Source organism: Sapajus apella, unplaced genomic scaffold (genome assembly GCF_009761245.1).
Source record: "Sapajus apella isolate SASKATOON/1434 unplaced genomic scaffold, GSC_monkey_1.0 scaffold28, whole genome shotgun sequence".
Taxonomy (NCBI): domain Eukaryota; kingdom Metazoa; phylum Chordata; class Mammalia; order Primates; family Cebidae; genus Sapajus; species Sapajus apella.
Genome location: NW_022436968.1, coordinates 5,945,904 through 5,962,134, shown reverse-complemented (window position 1 = coordinate 5,962,134; position 16,231 = coordinate 5,945,904). Strand labels below are relative to the sequence as shown.

The 16,231-nt window shown below is 35.6% G+C and overlaps 1 protein-coding gene and 1 non-coding gene across 2 annotated transcripts in view; one reads left to right on the top strand and one right to left on the bottom strand.

Moving 5' to 3' along the window:
- Positions 1-16,231, top strand: part of WDR75 (WD repeat domain 75) — a 34,143-nt gene that overhangs the window by 14,642 nt on the left and 3,270 nt on the right. Inside the window, exons 6-18 of the mRNA XM_032292670.1 lie at positions 976-1,046; positions 2,099-2,218; positions 2,979-3,067; positions 6,451-6,609; positions 7,540-7,599; positions 7,688-7,803; positions 8,899-9,074; positions 10,597-10,754; positions 11,404-11,584; positions 12,423-12,517; positions 13,296-13,391; positions 14,021-14,190; positions 14,752-14,811. Of these exons, the coding sequence (XP_032148561.1) occupies positions 976-1,046; positions 2,099-2,218; positions 2,979-3,067; positions 6,451-6,609; positions 7,540-7,599; positions 7,688-7,803; positions 8,899-9,074; positions 10,597-10,754; positions 11,404-11,584; positions 12,423-12,517; positions 13,296-13,391; positions 14,021-14,190; positions 14,752-14,811 (1,551 nt within the window). The remainder of the gene's footprint in view (positions 1-975; positions 1,047-2,098; positions 2,219-2,978; positions 3,068-6,450; positions 6,610-7,539; positions 7,600-7,687; positions 7,804-8,898; positions 9,075-10,596; positions 10,755-11,403; positions 11,585-12,422; positions 12,518-13,295; positions 13,392-14,020; positions 14,191-14,751; positions 14,812-16,231) is intronic.
- LOC116561261 lies at positions 5,305-5,408 on the bottom strand. The gene has a single exon (XR_004273355.1). It is a non-coding gene; the product is annotated as a U6 spliceosomal RNA (small nuclear RNA).

Below are 16,231 nucleotides of genomic sequence, written 5' to 3'. Positions count from 1 at the left end.
GCCTTTAGTTTTGTAGCATTATTTTGGCATTATTCTGAAAAAAGTTCATTTCTCAGAGTAAAATTTTTTAACGTCATCAATGTCAGCATTCTTCAGTGTTGTTAGTCATCAATTAAATACAAAGTAAAGCCATAGCAACATACCACCTTAACGTCCACTAGAATAGGTAATGTTGACAGGATATAGAGCAAATTTAAATACATTTACCCAGCAATTCCGTTCCAACATAGAAATGAAAACACAACCACAAAATGATATGTACAAGAATGATTACTCATAGTAGCTCCAAAATGTAAATAACCCAAATATTCATCAGCAAGAGAATAAACAAATATGATAGGTATTCATATTTGTTGAATATGGGATGCTGGTCAGCATTAAAAAGGAGCTAATGACACACATGAGAACATGGATGAAATTCAAAAAGATGATGGATGATGTTGAGCCACAGAGGCCAAGCACAAAATAGTGTATATTTTACCATTTTATTTACATTAAATTCTACAACAAGCAGAGAAATAAGCTGTGGTGATCTAAACAAATGGGTGGGGATGGGGACATTAAGGAATGACTGTAGAGAGGAAGGAGAGGGCATTTCTGAGGAAGGAAATTTTCAAGATCCTGATTGTGGCAGTGGTTATGTAGATATACATGTATGTCAAATATGTATATTTATTGCATTTTGGTATATATAAATTATCCCCAGTGGAAAAAAAATTAAATCATTGTACTTTAAGCTTGAGAGTCTAGTTTTAGGATTTAGGACCTAAGTTCATCTTTTAATTTTCTATCATTGTTTTAGTAGTATGATTATTCTTTCTACAGCCAAAGTAGAATATATCGTTCCATATTAATATTCTCTTATCAGCTGAACAAAGTTACTGTTACTGTTAACTTTTGTTGGGAGGGGATGTTTCTTTTTGTTGGGAGTGTTGACTATATTTGTGAATGTTTATCTTCTCTTTGAAATACCAGGGAGTATATGTTGCTGCAGTACGGGACTTTTATTTGTCTGTTTATTTTTTCAAAAAGAAAACAACATCAAGGTAAGAATTCTTTTTTATTAACTTTATTTTACTCCCTCAAGAGTTTTTATAATTTTATTTCTTCCTTATACCTATAATCCAAGGCCATTCCTACTTTCATGTTACAAGGGATTGTCAGATTGTGAAGTATGGAGGTATAGTTTTTAACCATACCATTGGTCACCAAAACCTAGGAAGCTTTTTCCAGCCAAAAGCTCCATACACCTAATTTCTAGTTTGCATTCTTGGAGTCAAAGTTGGGTGTATTTTTACAAGATTTCACCACGTGATTCTCATTGCCGTTTTAGGGATGTAGGAATGAATATAGGCTTTGGGATATGTAAGTTTAAATTGGATCAGATTTAGTCCATTTGATCCTCAGTGCACCTCAATTTAACCCATATTTAAAATGGAGATAATACCTACCTAACAGAGGTATAATGATGAATAAGTTGACATGTTTAGAGCAACTAGTGCTAAGCATTGAGTAGTTACTATTCGAAAGTAATAACCCCCTCTTCCCTTTTACCCTGCCAAGATTGCTTTCTTTTTAGTGTAATAAGGATCCTGACTTCTTCAGAGCCTGAAGATTGACAAGTATTCAAACAAAGAATAGGAAATAGACTAGATGTTATAACAAGTAGATTTATCTTTTTGGATTTGTCCCTTCAGATGCATTAGCCATTTGTCTCAGATTTAATGTCTTAAGTTTGATTATGCCTCATGCTAAAACTTAGGTTCAGTGAGAAATTTGAACAAGCTTTGCCCAGGCCAAAAAAAATTGCTGAAAGGACTGCCTTTTCTTTACTTAAGTATCAGTGGCTTCCATAAATAAATTATTATGGTAGAATATTAGTTATGTGAAGTTTATATTGTATATTAATGCATGTTTACAAAACAGAATGCTTAATTCTTGATCAAAATTTTCTTTTTAAAAAAAATCCTGCATTTATATTTATTGAATTTTGAGCTCTACAATTTTGGCCGCTATTGCTGGGAACTGTCTTCTAGTTAACTACATCACCACTTACCAGGAGACTTTAACAATTAAGGGAAATTTTTTTTTCTCCTAGGTTTACTTTATCATCATCAAGAAATAAGAAGCATGCTAAGAACAATTTTACATGTGTAGCATGTCACCCAAAGGAAGACTGCATAGCATCTGGTCACATGGATGGCAAAATTCGTCTTTGGTCAGTTTACTCATGAAGAGCATGGCAATCATTTATATACTGTTTTATGTTAGTCCTGCAGAACAGGACTATCTCTGGGTCCAAGGAAACAGCCTCCCTTTCCTTTTTTGTGTGCTTTTCATTTCTCACTGTTTTAGATTTCTAACCTTGGGCTTGAGTAAAAAATTTCTTGTTGCCTATAATTATTTTATTATTATTATTATTATTATTATTTTTTGAGACAAAGCCTCTCTCCGTACCAGGCCGGACTGCAGTAGTGCGATCTTGGCTCACTGCAACCTATGCCTCCTGGGTTGAAGCAATTCTCCTGCCTCAGCCTCCTGAGTGGCTGGGATTACATATGTGCACCACCATGCCCAGCTAATTTTTGTATTTTTAGTAGAGACAGGGTTTCGCCATGTTGGCCAGGATGGTCTTGATCTCCTGACCTCGTGATCCGCCCACCTCGGCCTCCCAAAGTGCTGGGATTATAGGCATGAGCCACCACGCCCCGCCCTATAATCATTTTATTGAAGAAAACTTTTTTTGTTTGCCGTTTTCCAAAAAGGAAAGACTGACAATAGTGACTATCTAGGAGAATGCCACATTTATAGAAGTCAGTCACTCTGGTTAGAAATAGAAATTGTGCACATAAAGACCAGAAAGCTTCATATTATGATTTATTATATTTGGCATATATTATGTTTATTATATTTGGCATGCTGTCATTTTCCTAACTTAAGCCTATGGTCAAATTAAGAGTTTCATTTTTCTCCAACAGGAGGAATTTTTATGATGAAAAGAAATACACATATACATGTTTACATTGGCACCATGATATGGTTATGGATTTGGCTTTTTCAGTGACAGGTAAGTGCAGGTTTAATTATTAAAATGAACTTTTGAAGTATATTAATCAAATGTTTTAATTCACTGTATTTATAGTTTGGAAGATTTAAAGCCACGTGGGCCAAATGAATTGCAAACACTTGTGTATTAACCCTGCAGTTTGGGCTTTGCTCAGCACGGTAGACTTTAGGTTTTGAAGCCCTTCAAAGTTCTAAAGCATATATTTGTGATAAAAATCTCTGTTGTTAACATAAAGAACTTATTTAAATTATATGACTTTTTGAAGGTACATCTGCTACATAGCTAAGTGTGTGTGTTCCATAACCGTACCTATGCAAGTGACTATTCTAACACCTTACATCCATTATCTGATTTAATCATTCACCCCAGGAAATGAGTGGCATTATACCCATTTTACAGATAAAGGAAGTAGGATTTGGAGGATAATTAACTTGCCTAACATCACATGGCAAGTAGGTGGGATCTGGACCTAGTTCTAACTTTAAAGCTCCTGTTGTTAACTGTTACATGGCCTTATTTAACATTCACTATTTTAAATTAATTTCAATCATTGTTTCATTTAAGCTGCATGACTTCTGTCACAGCTTTGTGTAGTGTAGCTATAGCAAGTAAAAATACCTTCAGAGTAAGATGGCCTTCAACAGAAATATGGAGAAGCATATCTTATCTTTGTTTACTTTTAGCATTTTCACACCCATGTGGTGAAAGTTATGTCAGTTTATTGTGACTGGTCTTGTAAGAAGGTTACTACATACTAGAGAAGATTGTGTGCCTAAAAAATGAAAAGGCAGGAAAAGTGATTTTTCTTTCTACAGGTCTTCCTGGAGACTGACAGGACAAGTCTTAGATGATACCATGTGCTGTGGGATCCTTACAGGGTTACTTGGGTTTAATGCCCAGAAGCCCCAGGAAATAGGAGGCACCTTCAGCCCAATTATGGTTTGTGGAGCAATGACTAGCATATGGAGGCAGGATCCAACCTGTCACTTAGAGTAACAACAGGAGTATAGTTGTGACGTGGGAGTTGAGACAGAAAAGGAAGAGGAATTCACCTAACCCTGCAGATAAAAAATGTAGGTTGTTCATTTGTATTCTCCACCCTCCTTCCCACTCCACACCCCTAAAATACTAGTGAGTGCTTGGTATCTATATGTACGCATCTGTGTATGTTCCAGACAGGGTCTTTTTTTTTTTTTTTGAGACAAGGTCTCACTTTGTCACCCAGGCTGGAGTGCAGTGGCACCATCTCAGCTCACTGCAACCTTGTCTTCCTGGGCTCAAGCAGTCCTTCCCCTTCAGCCCCCTAAGCAGCTAGGACTACAGGCACATACCACCATGCCCAGCTAATCATTTGTATTTTTTGTAAAGACAGCGTTTTACCATGTTGCCAGGCTAGTCTTGAACTCCTGACCTTGGGCAATCCTCCCGCCCCAGCCTCCCAAAGTACTGGGATTACAGGCGTGAGCCACCGTGCCTGGCCAAGAGTTGAATTCTTGATGTTATATTTCAAGTAGCGTGAATATTTTTAAATGAGAAAATGGTTACAGTATGTAGTTGTCAATGAAATGTCCTTACTGACTGTATAGATATGAGTTAATAGAAAAAAAAAAAAAAGCTATGTAAATATAAAAGAAATACAGATTTTAGTTGTTTTTGAAAATCAAGGCATGTATGAACTGTATGCAGTGTATTATATATGTGTATATATCAGATTAAACTTAATTTTGTTTGTGTACATTACAGCTTTACATACCTTTAGTCTTATGTTTAGCTAGACTTTATCAGTTTGCAGCTTTAGAAAATTTGATTAAAACACCATTATAAACCAGTGATCTTTAAAACCAGTCGTTTTAAATTTATGAAAGAATGAAAAATGATTATTTGATGGAATACTTTTGAGAAAACAGTCTAAAACAGTGTCCTAGGAAATCTTTACGTATCCATTTAGCCGGTAAGATAATCTCTTCCAGGGTTTTGTGTGTCTTCTAACCATTAAATTTAATTGACCATATTTGGCTAGTGGCCACCATGTTTACAATACAGCTGTCAATCAAGTTGAGGAGAATTGATGTTTTTATAGTTTTGAGTATTTTAATCTCTAATCGTAATAAATGCTTTCCCACTTTTTAGGTCTTCTTTGTCACCATGAGTTAGGATTTTTTTTCTGTAGGGTTCTCATCTATATTTTTCACTAGACATTTGATGGTGTTTTGATAGTATTTTTTATTTTTTATTTTTTAAAAATGGAACGCTTCATGAATTTGTGTGTCATCCTTGCACAGGGGCCATGCTAATCTTTGTATCGTTCCAATTTTAGTATATGTGCTGCCGAAGCGAGCACAGTATTTTTTATTTTGTATAATTGACTTGCTAGTTTTTAAAAATAAAATTGTTGTATATTTTTCTTATAATCAGCCGAATTTACTTATTCTAAAAGTTTACCTGCAAACTATTTTGGCTGTGCCTTGATGTAGTCATGCTATGAACCCTGAAGTGATTATTTCCTTCTTTCCAATCCTTAAGTCTTTCTGGTTTCATTTCAATGCACTAGGACATCCAGTTAATGTTGAATCAAAACGGTAATAGTATTCTTAATAACAAAGGGAAAGTTTTCAATAGTTTAACTTTTAGTGTGGTGTTTGCTATAGATGTTATCAAGGTACACTTGATGAGATTCAAAAGGTTCTATCCATTTCTGAGTTTCTGATAGATGTTACCATGAATGGTATAAAAGTCTGTCATTTGCTTTCTCTGCATCTATTCAGATAATCATGATTTTATTCCTTTCTTTCTGTAAATGGGGTTAATTACATTAATTTGTTTTTCAACTGTTAAAGTAATCTCTCATTCTTGCAGTAAACTCTGCAATGACATGATACCCCTTTAATATATCATTAGACTCAGTTTGCTAGTATTTTGTTTGAGAATTTTCATTTGTCATGAAATTGGCTTGTATTTTTTTATTTATATAATTTTTTGGTATAGTATTATAAGGATCTTGTGAAGCAAATTAGGAAGTGTCTTCTTTTGGTTACATGTAAAATTGGTTTCTTTCTTTCTTTTAAATGTTAGAAAAATTTATCGGTGAAGCTAACTTGGCCTAAAAGATGTTTGTTTGTTTGTTTGTTTGTTTGTCCAGCTTTTCTAGTGGTCGACAGAAGAGTTGGTCAGCAACAAACTAATCAGATATCACTGGGAAAAAAATTCCTCAACCTGTGATCATTTGTCTTGAGAGTATATTAAAAGATATGAAGACACTTTTTATAGTTTTAAATGAGTTTATTTCTCTAGTATGGTAGGGAAAATAAACGTGTTAATTATATTTTTCTTTCTCTCTTTTCCTCAAAACACTGTCCTTTTAATTTCTTTGAATGGATGTGAAGGCAGCAGTCTGCTGAGTGGCGGTCGTGAATCTGTACTTGTCGAGTGGCGCGATGCAACGGAGAAGAATAAGGAGTTTCTCCCACGTTTAGGAGCTACTATTGAACATATCTCAGTCTCGCCTGCAGGAGATTTATTCTGTACTTCTCACTCTGATAATAGTAAGTTTAAGTTTTTTATTGTGGGAAATATATAAACACCATAAATTAGCTAGCATCTGTAGGGAACAGAGAATAAAGAAACCTAAAACCTAGAGTAGCATAAGATGTAATGAGCCTTCTTTTCCTTTCATTACTTCTACCCACAGGTATCACCAGAATTCAGCATTTTGAGAATTATTTTTATAAAATGGAAGCCTAAGTGTATTTGGTTATTGATGTGCCACTTACATTTTCAAAGTCTTTTAGTGTGGGATCACATGGGAAAGTAAAGGGAAGGTTTGGAAGAGATCATTGGTGCTTCCATAAACCTGGCATTTTCAAAAGAATACTGTAAGATTCTCTTTTGATACAGCCATTATCTCGGGGTGGGTGTCCTGTGGATTTGACACAAATAGAGGTAGTCTTGTAGTTCCCCAAAACTTTGTTCATCCAGTGACTACTCAGCCTAGACTAGGGTGTCTTTGTAAATCCACTTCCTTTTCTTTCACAAAAGAACTTAACTGCGAGCCAGCCATTTAGTGGCAAGACTCCAACAGAAAAGCCCCTATCCGCACTTCTAGATTTTCAATTAAATCACAAAATATATTCCCGATTTTCTAGTAGTACTCTGAGTTAATTGAACTTAATGGGTTGTTTTATATTCTGGTATATTTCAGAATGATATAAACTCAACTGACTCCCTCACCTTGAAGCTCTAACTCAGGGGTGTCCAATCTTTTGGCTTCCCTGAGCCACATTGAAAGAATTGTCTTGGGCCAGACATAAAGTACACTAACAATAACGATAGCTGATGCGCTAAAAATAATAATAATGTTTCAGAAAGTTTATGTATTTGTGTTGGACTGCATAAAAAGCCACCCTGAGGCATAGGTTGGACAAGCTTTCTCTAATCTATTGATATTTAAATGCCTATTTTTTTTCTATCCACAGAGATCATGATTATTCACCGAAATCTTGAGGCATCCGCAGTAATTCAAGGCCTAGTAAAAGGTATTGCAGAACTCAGTAGATTAAAAATCATGTATATTTTAAAGAGTACATATTTCTCTGATTTCACCTTTATTTGTCACTTCTGCAGATAGGAGTATCTTCACTGGTTTGATGATTGATCCAAGAACTAAAGCTTTGGTTTTAAATGGAAAACCTGGCCATCTGCAGTTTTATTCTCTCCAGAGTGATAAACAGTTATACAATGTAAGATCTTGATCCATTAGCCTTAACACCAATGAAAGCTCTTTACAGCACCACTGGAGTCAAGCAATTTGTTAACTAGCTTTTAAAACCAGATCCTGTGCGTATGTTTACTTGAACATAGAATTATCCGTGGTTACTTAGTTCAGTTGTTTAGAGCATAATTCCAGTGAGGCCACAGTTGCAGATTACATGTAAACCAGTTGGCACTTCTGCACTTGCTATCTGTGTTTTGTTTCAGAATGCCCTCCTCTTAGCTATGCCATACATCTGTGCCTTTGAGTCACAAGGATAAGGAAACAAAAATAGGTAGATTGACAATACAAATTTGTATCTGCTTTGTGGTGAAACACTATCATATTCACATATTGAAGATAAAATTTTCAGTGTAAAGAGGAACACTTCTTCCAGTTCTGTTAAGTGCAATCCAGATGTCTTATAGCCCCACAGGACTCTTTACAGATCTCTATCGTAGCAACTCTGACACTAGCTCTTTCTTTCCATGGCCTTTAGAGCCCTCAAAAAAGGAAGTATATTAATCTTTCTATGCTTATCTCAAGTACAATGCCTGTAAATTGTAGGCATTTAGTACACGTACTAGTAGGCATTTTATTTACTTAGTATAGGCAAGGAAATGAGATTTTTTTTAAAACAACTATAAATAAGTGCTGGCCTACTTACATTGGTTGTCTTTTTTCATTTCTTGAAGACTGTAGTTTTATTTCTGTTCTGCTTGTTTCTAGTAATGGAGAATCTAGCCTTAAGATTATATAAAGCTGTTTGTTCTTAGAAACTAAAGAAAAGCACAACTATAAATTTTAACGGTTCTGTTGTATCATATAGTGCATGTTAGTAATCTCTAATATTCAAGGTCATTGAATAATTACCACCAAATTGATGCTATGTAATGTGATCCCTTTTTAATAGCAATTTTGCTGTCAATAGTAGCAGTTAGTTTATTATTGCCTTTAAAAATCCATTACTTTAGATTACAGAAGTTGTCTTGGATGTAGTTAGTGATCATTCCTCGAATGTTGTAACATTTGTATATTTACGTTAATAAACATTTTGGTTTTTTGTCTTTTTTTTACTCATCAGTTAGATATTATGCAGCAAGAATATATTAATGATTATGGTCTGATCCAAATTGAACTAACAAAGGCTGCATTTGGCTGCTTTGGTAACTGGCTTGCAACAGTGGAACAGCGGCAAGAAAAGGAAACTGAGCTTGAATTGCAAATGAAACTGTGGATGTATTCTAAGAAAACACAAGGGTAATACTATCTGTGTAGCCACTTCTTAATTTCAGATGATAACATATTTCACCTCTTATTTTACGGTTTCAATTGTCAGTCTTGAAGATGTTTTATCTTGACAAGCTTTAGAGTTAGAGATATGGGAGAAGTATTACTCTAATAAAACCTTTAAGCTTTCTGCTCTGAGAAGGCATTGGTGTCCTCTAAGTCATAATGTCATCTCATAATGAGTAAAGAAACCTGGAAAAGTGACACCTCCTCAAGGGCATAATACCAAATTCTAGGCCAATCCAGGATTAGAATCCAGATGTTCCCATGCTCTTCTGTTAACATCATACCGCCTTTGGCATAGAGGGAGTGTAGGTGGAAGTGTAGTATAGCGTAGCATGGGTGCTGTGATTAGAAAAGGAATCCACTCTCGCACTATGGCTGTAATAACCACTTCTCAAATCTTTGCTATGTGCCAAGAACTTGGCTTAGAGCTTTGTACCCATTGTCCTACTCCAAAAGAACACTGTAAGATAAGCCTGTTTTCTATATATATTATAGGTGAAGAAACAGGTCCAGAGAGATTAAGTGGTTGTCCCTAGCCACTGTTTTTTTTTGGTTTTTTTTTTTTTTTTTTTTTTTTTGGTTTGTTTTTTGAGACGGAGTCTCACTCCGTCGCCCAGGCTGGAGTGCAGTGGTGCAATCTTGGCTCACTGCAACCTCCACCTCCCAGGTTCATGGAATTCTCCTGTCTCAGCCTCCCAACTAGCTGGGACTACAAGGATGCACCACCGTGCCCGGCTAATTTTTTGTGGTTTTTTTTTTTTTTAGCAGAGACAGGGTTTCACCGCGTTAGCCAGGGTGGTCCCAATCTCCTGACCTTGTGATCCGCCTGCCTCTGCCTTCCAAAGTGTTGGGATTACAGATGTGAGCCACCGCACCTGGCCATCACTGTTCTTATAACTTCTTTTTTTTTTTTTTTTTTTAATCACAGCCCCATGCTGCCTTGATGTTCTTCTAAGAACACAGTCCTAGTTATCTTTCACTCACAGCATTGCCCTCTAAGCTCAAAACAAGCTTTAAGAGGTTGTTTAGGTGGCTAAAAATAGTAAATAATGACCAGCCAGTTTGACTAAGTAGTTTTCTTTCTATATTTTCTTGCCCCAAGTGGAGCATTTCATGACCATTCCATTTTTTATTTTCAAAAGTAGGCAGGCATCTAGGTTCTGTACAAGTTTCCTGCAGAGTTTAATATAAGTAGTAGGCTCCTGAGTATCATTGATTGGTGGCCTCTGTTTTATACTCATTTCGTACCAATGAGTTGACTACTACACATAATAGTCTCAAGTCACACAAGGACACAGGCGATACATTAGAACTCCTTGCATCCTGTGGCCATTAGAGGTAGAGCACTCAATTGTTTGTCATTCTTGGTGATTATCAGTTGCCTGTTCTTCAAGATGTTATTGTAAAATGTACGGCATGTCAGAAATTCTTATATACGTCACCTTGTCCTCATGCAAGAATAAATTTGTGATTTCCTTCCTACTAGGTTTATTCTTAACACCAAGATTCACATGCCACATGAAGACTGCATTACGGCTCTCTGTTTCTGTAATGCAGAAAAATCTGAACAGCCCACCTTGGTTACAGCTAGCAAAGATGGTTACTTCAAAGTGTGGATATTAACAGATGACTCTGATATATACAGTAAGTTAATTAAATATGGTATGTTTAACATGTGCACAACTTTAGGAATTAATTTCTTTTTTTCATGACATATCCATTCTGGGAGGACATTTTCTACTCTATTGAATTCTACAGGATATTGCTTAATTTTAATAGATTTAAGAGATTGCATTTTACATGCCCGTTTCCTCAAATCTGTTCTCAAATGGCATTCTTGATTAATCATGTGCTGATTATTCTAGTTTTTTAGGGTAAAGTAAAAGGGGCTTTCACTCCTCCACTAGAGGGAGCTCAGGGTCTCCAGGAGCGAGCATAAATTTCAAAACAGTATTTTGTAGCAATTCTGACTTAAAGAAGTTGTGGGGAACACTTTTTTTGTTTTCTTTGTTCCTTTTTTATGAGGTTAATTATAACTAATAGAATATTATGTATATTACAATAATATACTATAATAAAAGTTAAGTGAATATGTCCATGCTCTCTATCTGCCTTTCTCTCTCTTTCAGAATATCTTCTTGTACTTTACTCAGCTATTTTCAGACCTCAGGTGATCCCCCGTAACTGAAACCACAGAAAGTGAAACCTCACATTATGGGAGACTAGGGGGAATTACTGTAATGTTCTTTAGCATTTCCACCATTTCTGAACATTATGGCTTATATTTCCACAGAAAAAGCTGTTGGCTGGACCTGTGACTTTGTTGGTAGTTATCACAAGTATCAAGCAACTAACTGTTGCTTCTCCGAAGATGGTTCTTTACTAGCAGTTAGTTTTGAGGAAATAGTCACACTATGGGATTCTGAAACATGGGAACTTAAATGTACATTTTGCCAACGAGCTGGGAAAATAAGGTAGGTAAATCATTTGGAGCATATGTAGTATTTTTTAACTTATTTAAACAAGTCTCAAAACTTTAGTAGTCATTTATGCTTTCTGCAAAAGTAGCCTGAAGGTCAGTGGGGCAAGCAGCTAATCAAATGCTGGAAAGCCAGAAATTCTGAGTCCACAAACTGTGCTAACATTTCTGAAATTCAGGTTAACGTTTAATTCTTGGCCTACCTATTTTTTCTTTGGAATCTTTCATGGATGTGCTAAATAACAACAAGCTGTACATAAGCCTCAGGCCCCAGGAGATCCAAACCATCTTATTTTCTGTGTATTCCCATCGAAACTGTTTTATGCACCAACCTCATTGTTTCTGAGAGGCACAGGGGAAAATAGCAGCAGCATCCGGAGGCACTGCTTCAGGTAGCTGGGCCCAAGGACAGAATCAGATGCCTAATGAAATCATCTCTAATTTCTAGCATGTCTGATTCTGAATTTACTTTGCAAAACTTTCTTAAGAATTGAAATTGAACTTTTTCGTCTTCTCAGTAAATAACATAAAATAGGATTTTTGTCCAATAACTATACATTTCACATACATTTTCTCTGTTACATGTTAATTATTATACTGCACAGTATATTAAAGAATTGGTCATCTGATCTATTTTATTAAAGAAATAGCTAAATAAACCCTTCTTATACTCCTTAGAGCCTTTTTTCTTCAGAAAGTTATAAACAAAAACATATGTGTCTATATAAAAATCTGCATTACATAGAACTAATACAGCCGCTGGAAGCCTGCGGTTTTTTGTAACTAAATTTACTCGAACTGACTGTTGCTAACTTCTTGTGGTTTTAATCTAGGCACCTTTGCTTTGGGAGATTGACATGTTCAAAGTATCTACTTGGTGCTACTGAAAATGGCATTCTTAGCTGTTGGAATCTGCTGAGTTGTGCATGTAAGACATTTTTTACTCTAAAGTGATCTGGCAAAGCACATAGGGAGTTGACATTAAACTTTAGCATTTTAGGACTTAGGGATCATATCTTCAGGTCTATACTTGGAATAATCAGTTTTTTACATGACATATTATGCCACCAAAATTTGGAAATACTGGGCCTGTAATAGACATCATTTATTAACTGTTTAATTGTTGGTAAGTTGGCTTCCATTATCCTTACCTTTTTCCACTGTTTTCAGTGTGGGGGACTTTCTGGTGCCCTCCCTATTCCCCGTCCTCATAACAATTTGAATAAAGTTTTTTGCCCATTTTTAATGCTTACTAATCTGCATTATCCCTGACAACTTATATTCAAATGTAGTCCATCACAGTCCTAACAAATGTGAACTTAGTGGCATTTCACTCATTTGAGTGTATGTTTGGAAGCCATGGTAGTTGCTTAGTAATAAATGTGTGTGATAACTTTTTTCAATATTCTTTAAAGCTAATTCTGGTTAACATACTGTCCACATTTAGCATTGCCGTCCACAAAAGCACTAGACATAAATTTTAATGAAATTATAATCTTTTCATGGTTTGTACAAGGAGTGCTGAAGTTGCAGTATGTTTTTCTTTCGGACCCTCACTTTAGTGCAGCCTTCCACAGATAATTTCACTGTATCTCTGTGTGTGTTAGTTAGAAGCATAAGATTCCCCTTCCTGAGAATAATTGAAGTTTTTTAAAGCTTTTGGTAAATCTTTCCTTAGAAGTGAATCACCTTTTTTTATCCCCCAGTGGAGTGGAGTGCAAAATTAAATGTTAGAGTTATGGAACCTGATCCTAATTCAGAGAATATTGCTGCAATCTCTCAGCCGTCAGTGGGTTCAGACTGTAAGTACAAACCACACTTTGTACTAAGAGAAAATCTGTGACCTAAGTTTTCTTCTTAATATAATTTGAGTCAAACGTGCCTTCAAATCAGACGTTCATTGGAAGCCATTTTGCTTGAGGCACGGCCCTTCCTTGCCCCAACACCTTGTCATTGTGTACATCCATACTTAGTTCTAAAAGAGCTCCAATAAGTTTCTTATTTTTCCACAAGCCAGTTCCTACTCAGTCGTTAAAATTAAAGAGATTTCACCACTTTGACGTGTTCCCTGCTGCCCCTGAGAAGTTAGAATTGGTCATCCTCTGTGTTCTTGAAGCAATTTCTACATTTCTAGTACTTACAGACAAAATACTATGACAATATTATTTTGGTGTCTGTCTTCTGCAATAGGTTCTGGCCTCTGGAACAGGAATTATTCTTTCTCTTTTTCATCCTCATAGCTCTCATTTTTAACCTGTCTGGCCCACAGCAGGTACACAGTAGATAATTCTTGAATCAAAGCCTAAAACAGTCATGACTTGGGACAGTTACTCAATGGGATGAGTCCCAGCATTAGTGTGACCTGCCCGTCTGAGGCTAGCACTAACTTTTTCAGGCAAAATGTTATTGTCTTTTTGTTTTTTCCCTCTAGTGTTTGTATTTAAACCTAGTGAGCCAAGGCCATTGTATATTCAAAAGGGTATCTCCAGAGAGGAAGTCCAGTGGGGAGTGTTTGTTCCACGAGATGTCCCTGAATCCTTCACCTCAGAAGCTTACCAGTGGCTAAATAGATCCCAGTTTTACTTCCTAACAAAATCACAGGTAACCGCCCTCCTCAAAAAAGGCAATCACTTTGTACATGGAATTTTAGAGAAATAACCCATGACTATTGATGTGAGTTTGTTTCTAAGTGAAATAGCTTCATTAAAGGATTATTTCTCAAAAAATTGTCTAATATGCTCAGTACAGCAGTATTATTAATGTAAATGTATTAGCACTTTACCCCACACCTTTGAGGTTCCTTAGGTATTGCTTACGTTAACTCTTTGACAGCAGAAAAGCAGAAGACAATTAAAATACTTTAAAGTGCATTATTCATTGTTTGTTTTATTTTAGTGTTTGATTTGCAATTTAAAAAATGGTGGCTTGAGTTTGGTCTGTCAGTTATATTTTTTATTCATTACCAGTTCTTAAGTATCCCTCAGACATAATCTTGTAACTCTTATAGTAGTTATTAAATAGGTTTAAATCTTTTATTCCTTTTCCATTGTCAAATCAAAATGGAAAATTTGACCTTCCCGTTTTTTAACACCCTCTAACACCTCATTTAGATTTGTACTCCACAGTTTGTCTTTTGCATAATTAATTGATCTCTCTTTTCAGAGTTTATTGACATTCAGTACAAAGTCTCCAGAAGAAAAACTCACACCAACAAGCAAACAGGTATGTCTTAGCCTTTCATGGCAGGCTGCATTGCCTCCCTAAAAGGATACAATTACCTTTTAGAAGTCAGCTATGAGAAAAATATTTCACTTGGCCCTAAGGTGGAATTAAAAGCCTTAAACGCTTACAAACTGATATGTCTCTTTTGAAAGTTTTAGTGCCCTTTTAAAATTGTTTTAATTTATAATATCAGAATTATATGCTTCTGACTTAGTCAAATATTTTTGCAAGGCTCTTTAGTAAAAACTTTTCCAACACTACTGCCATTACCCATAAAAACTATCACTCTCAAATCTTTTAGCTGAAGTTTTTATTTAACTCTGAATCTCTAAGAATCTAAGAAATGTTTATGTTTCTAATTATAGGTTTTTCAGAATTAGATCTGTTAACTCTGATCGAAGATGAATTTTTAGCCCTTTTTCACATCAGCACTCCCTGCATATACACAACACACACTTTCCCTACTTGTTCCGCAATTTTCCCCATATGGGTAAATGTTAAATTGGTTAGTTCAGTAGTCATTGTCATAGCTGTGTTAACACAATTCATAGCCAAGCTATATAGTCATACACAGATCGTTTTTCCTTTTCTGATCAAGTTTTTATTTTATCTAGAGTTAATGATTGCCTTTTTTCTCATTTGCTTAGTTTTCTGTTCTCACGTAATTAACCCCAAATTCCACCTAAGTTGTGTAAGTCTTCTCTCAGTATTTTCAGACACGTTAGATATTCTTTCAAGTCATGAAGGTTTATTTCCAAGAGCCTTCTGACTGTCTTCAGTCTGGACTGATTGCTTTGGATACCTGCTACACAGCAGTCATCCTAGGATCTATATTCACCATCATTCTGGGGATATGTTTGACCTCTACTGCATTAGTGGCATAGTTTTTTTCTTTGGTCATTCCCCTGCTTTAGTGAAGCATTCTTTTACTGCATTGGAGGTCAATTTAAGACCTTGCATGTTTGGAAATGTTTTTATTCTCTTTCACTTGATTATTATAGAGTTGTAGGTTGAAAATCAGTCTCTCAGAACTTTGACATTATTGTCCTATTATTTCACAATTTCCAGTATTACTAGCAGTCCAATACCATTCATATTCTTGTTCCTTTATCTGTAGCTTGGCTTGTTTATTTTCCTTTAAGTTTCATTGGATTCATTCAATTTTTTTTTATTAATTATTTACTGTATGCCAGGGACCATTCTAGACACTTGGGATACAGTAGTGAGAACAGTAGTCAAGTCTGTAAACTTGTGGTGTTCACAGTCCACCAGAAGAGACAGTAAACAACATGCATTAATTAAAATATGGAGTATAGAAGGTGATAAGATTTATGGCAAGGTGAGGAATAGACAAAAAGACATCCATATTTTTCTACCCCAAAATTACATGCATGGGGTGCAGCTTGTAATTTTAAACATG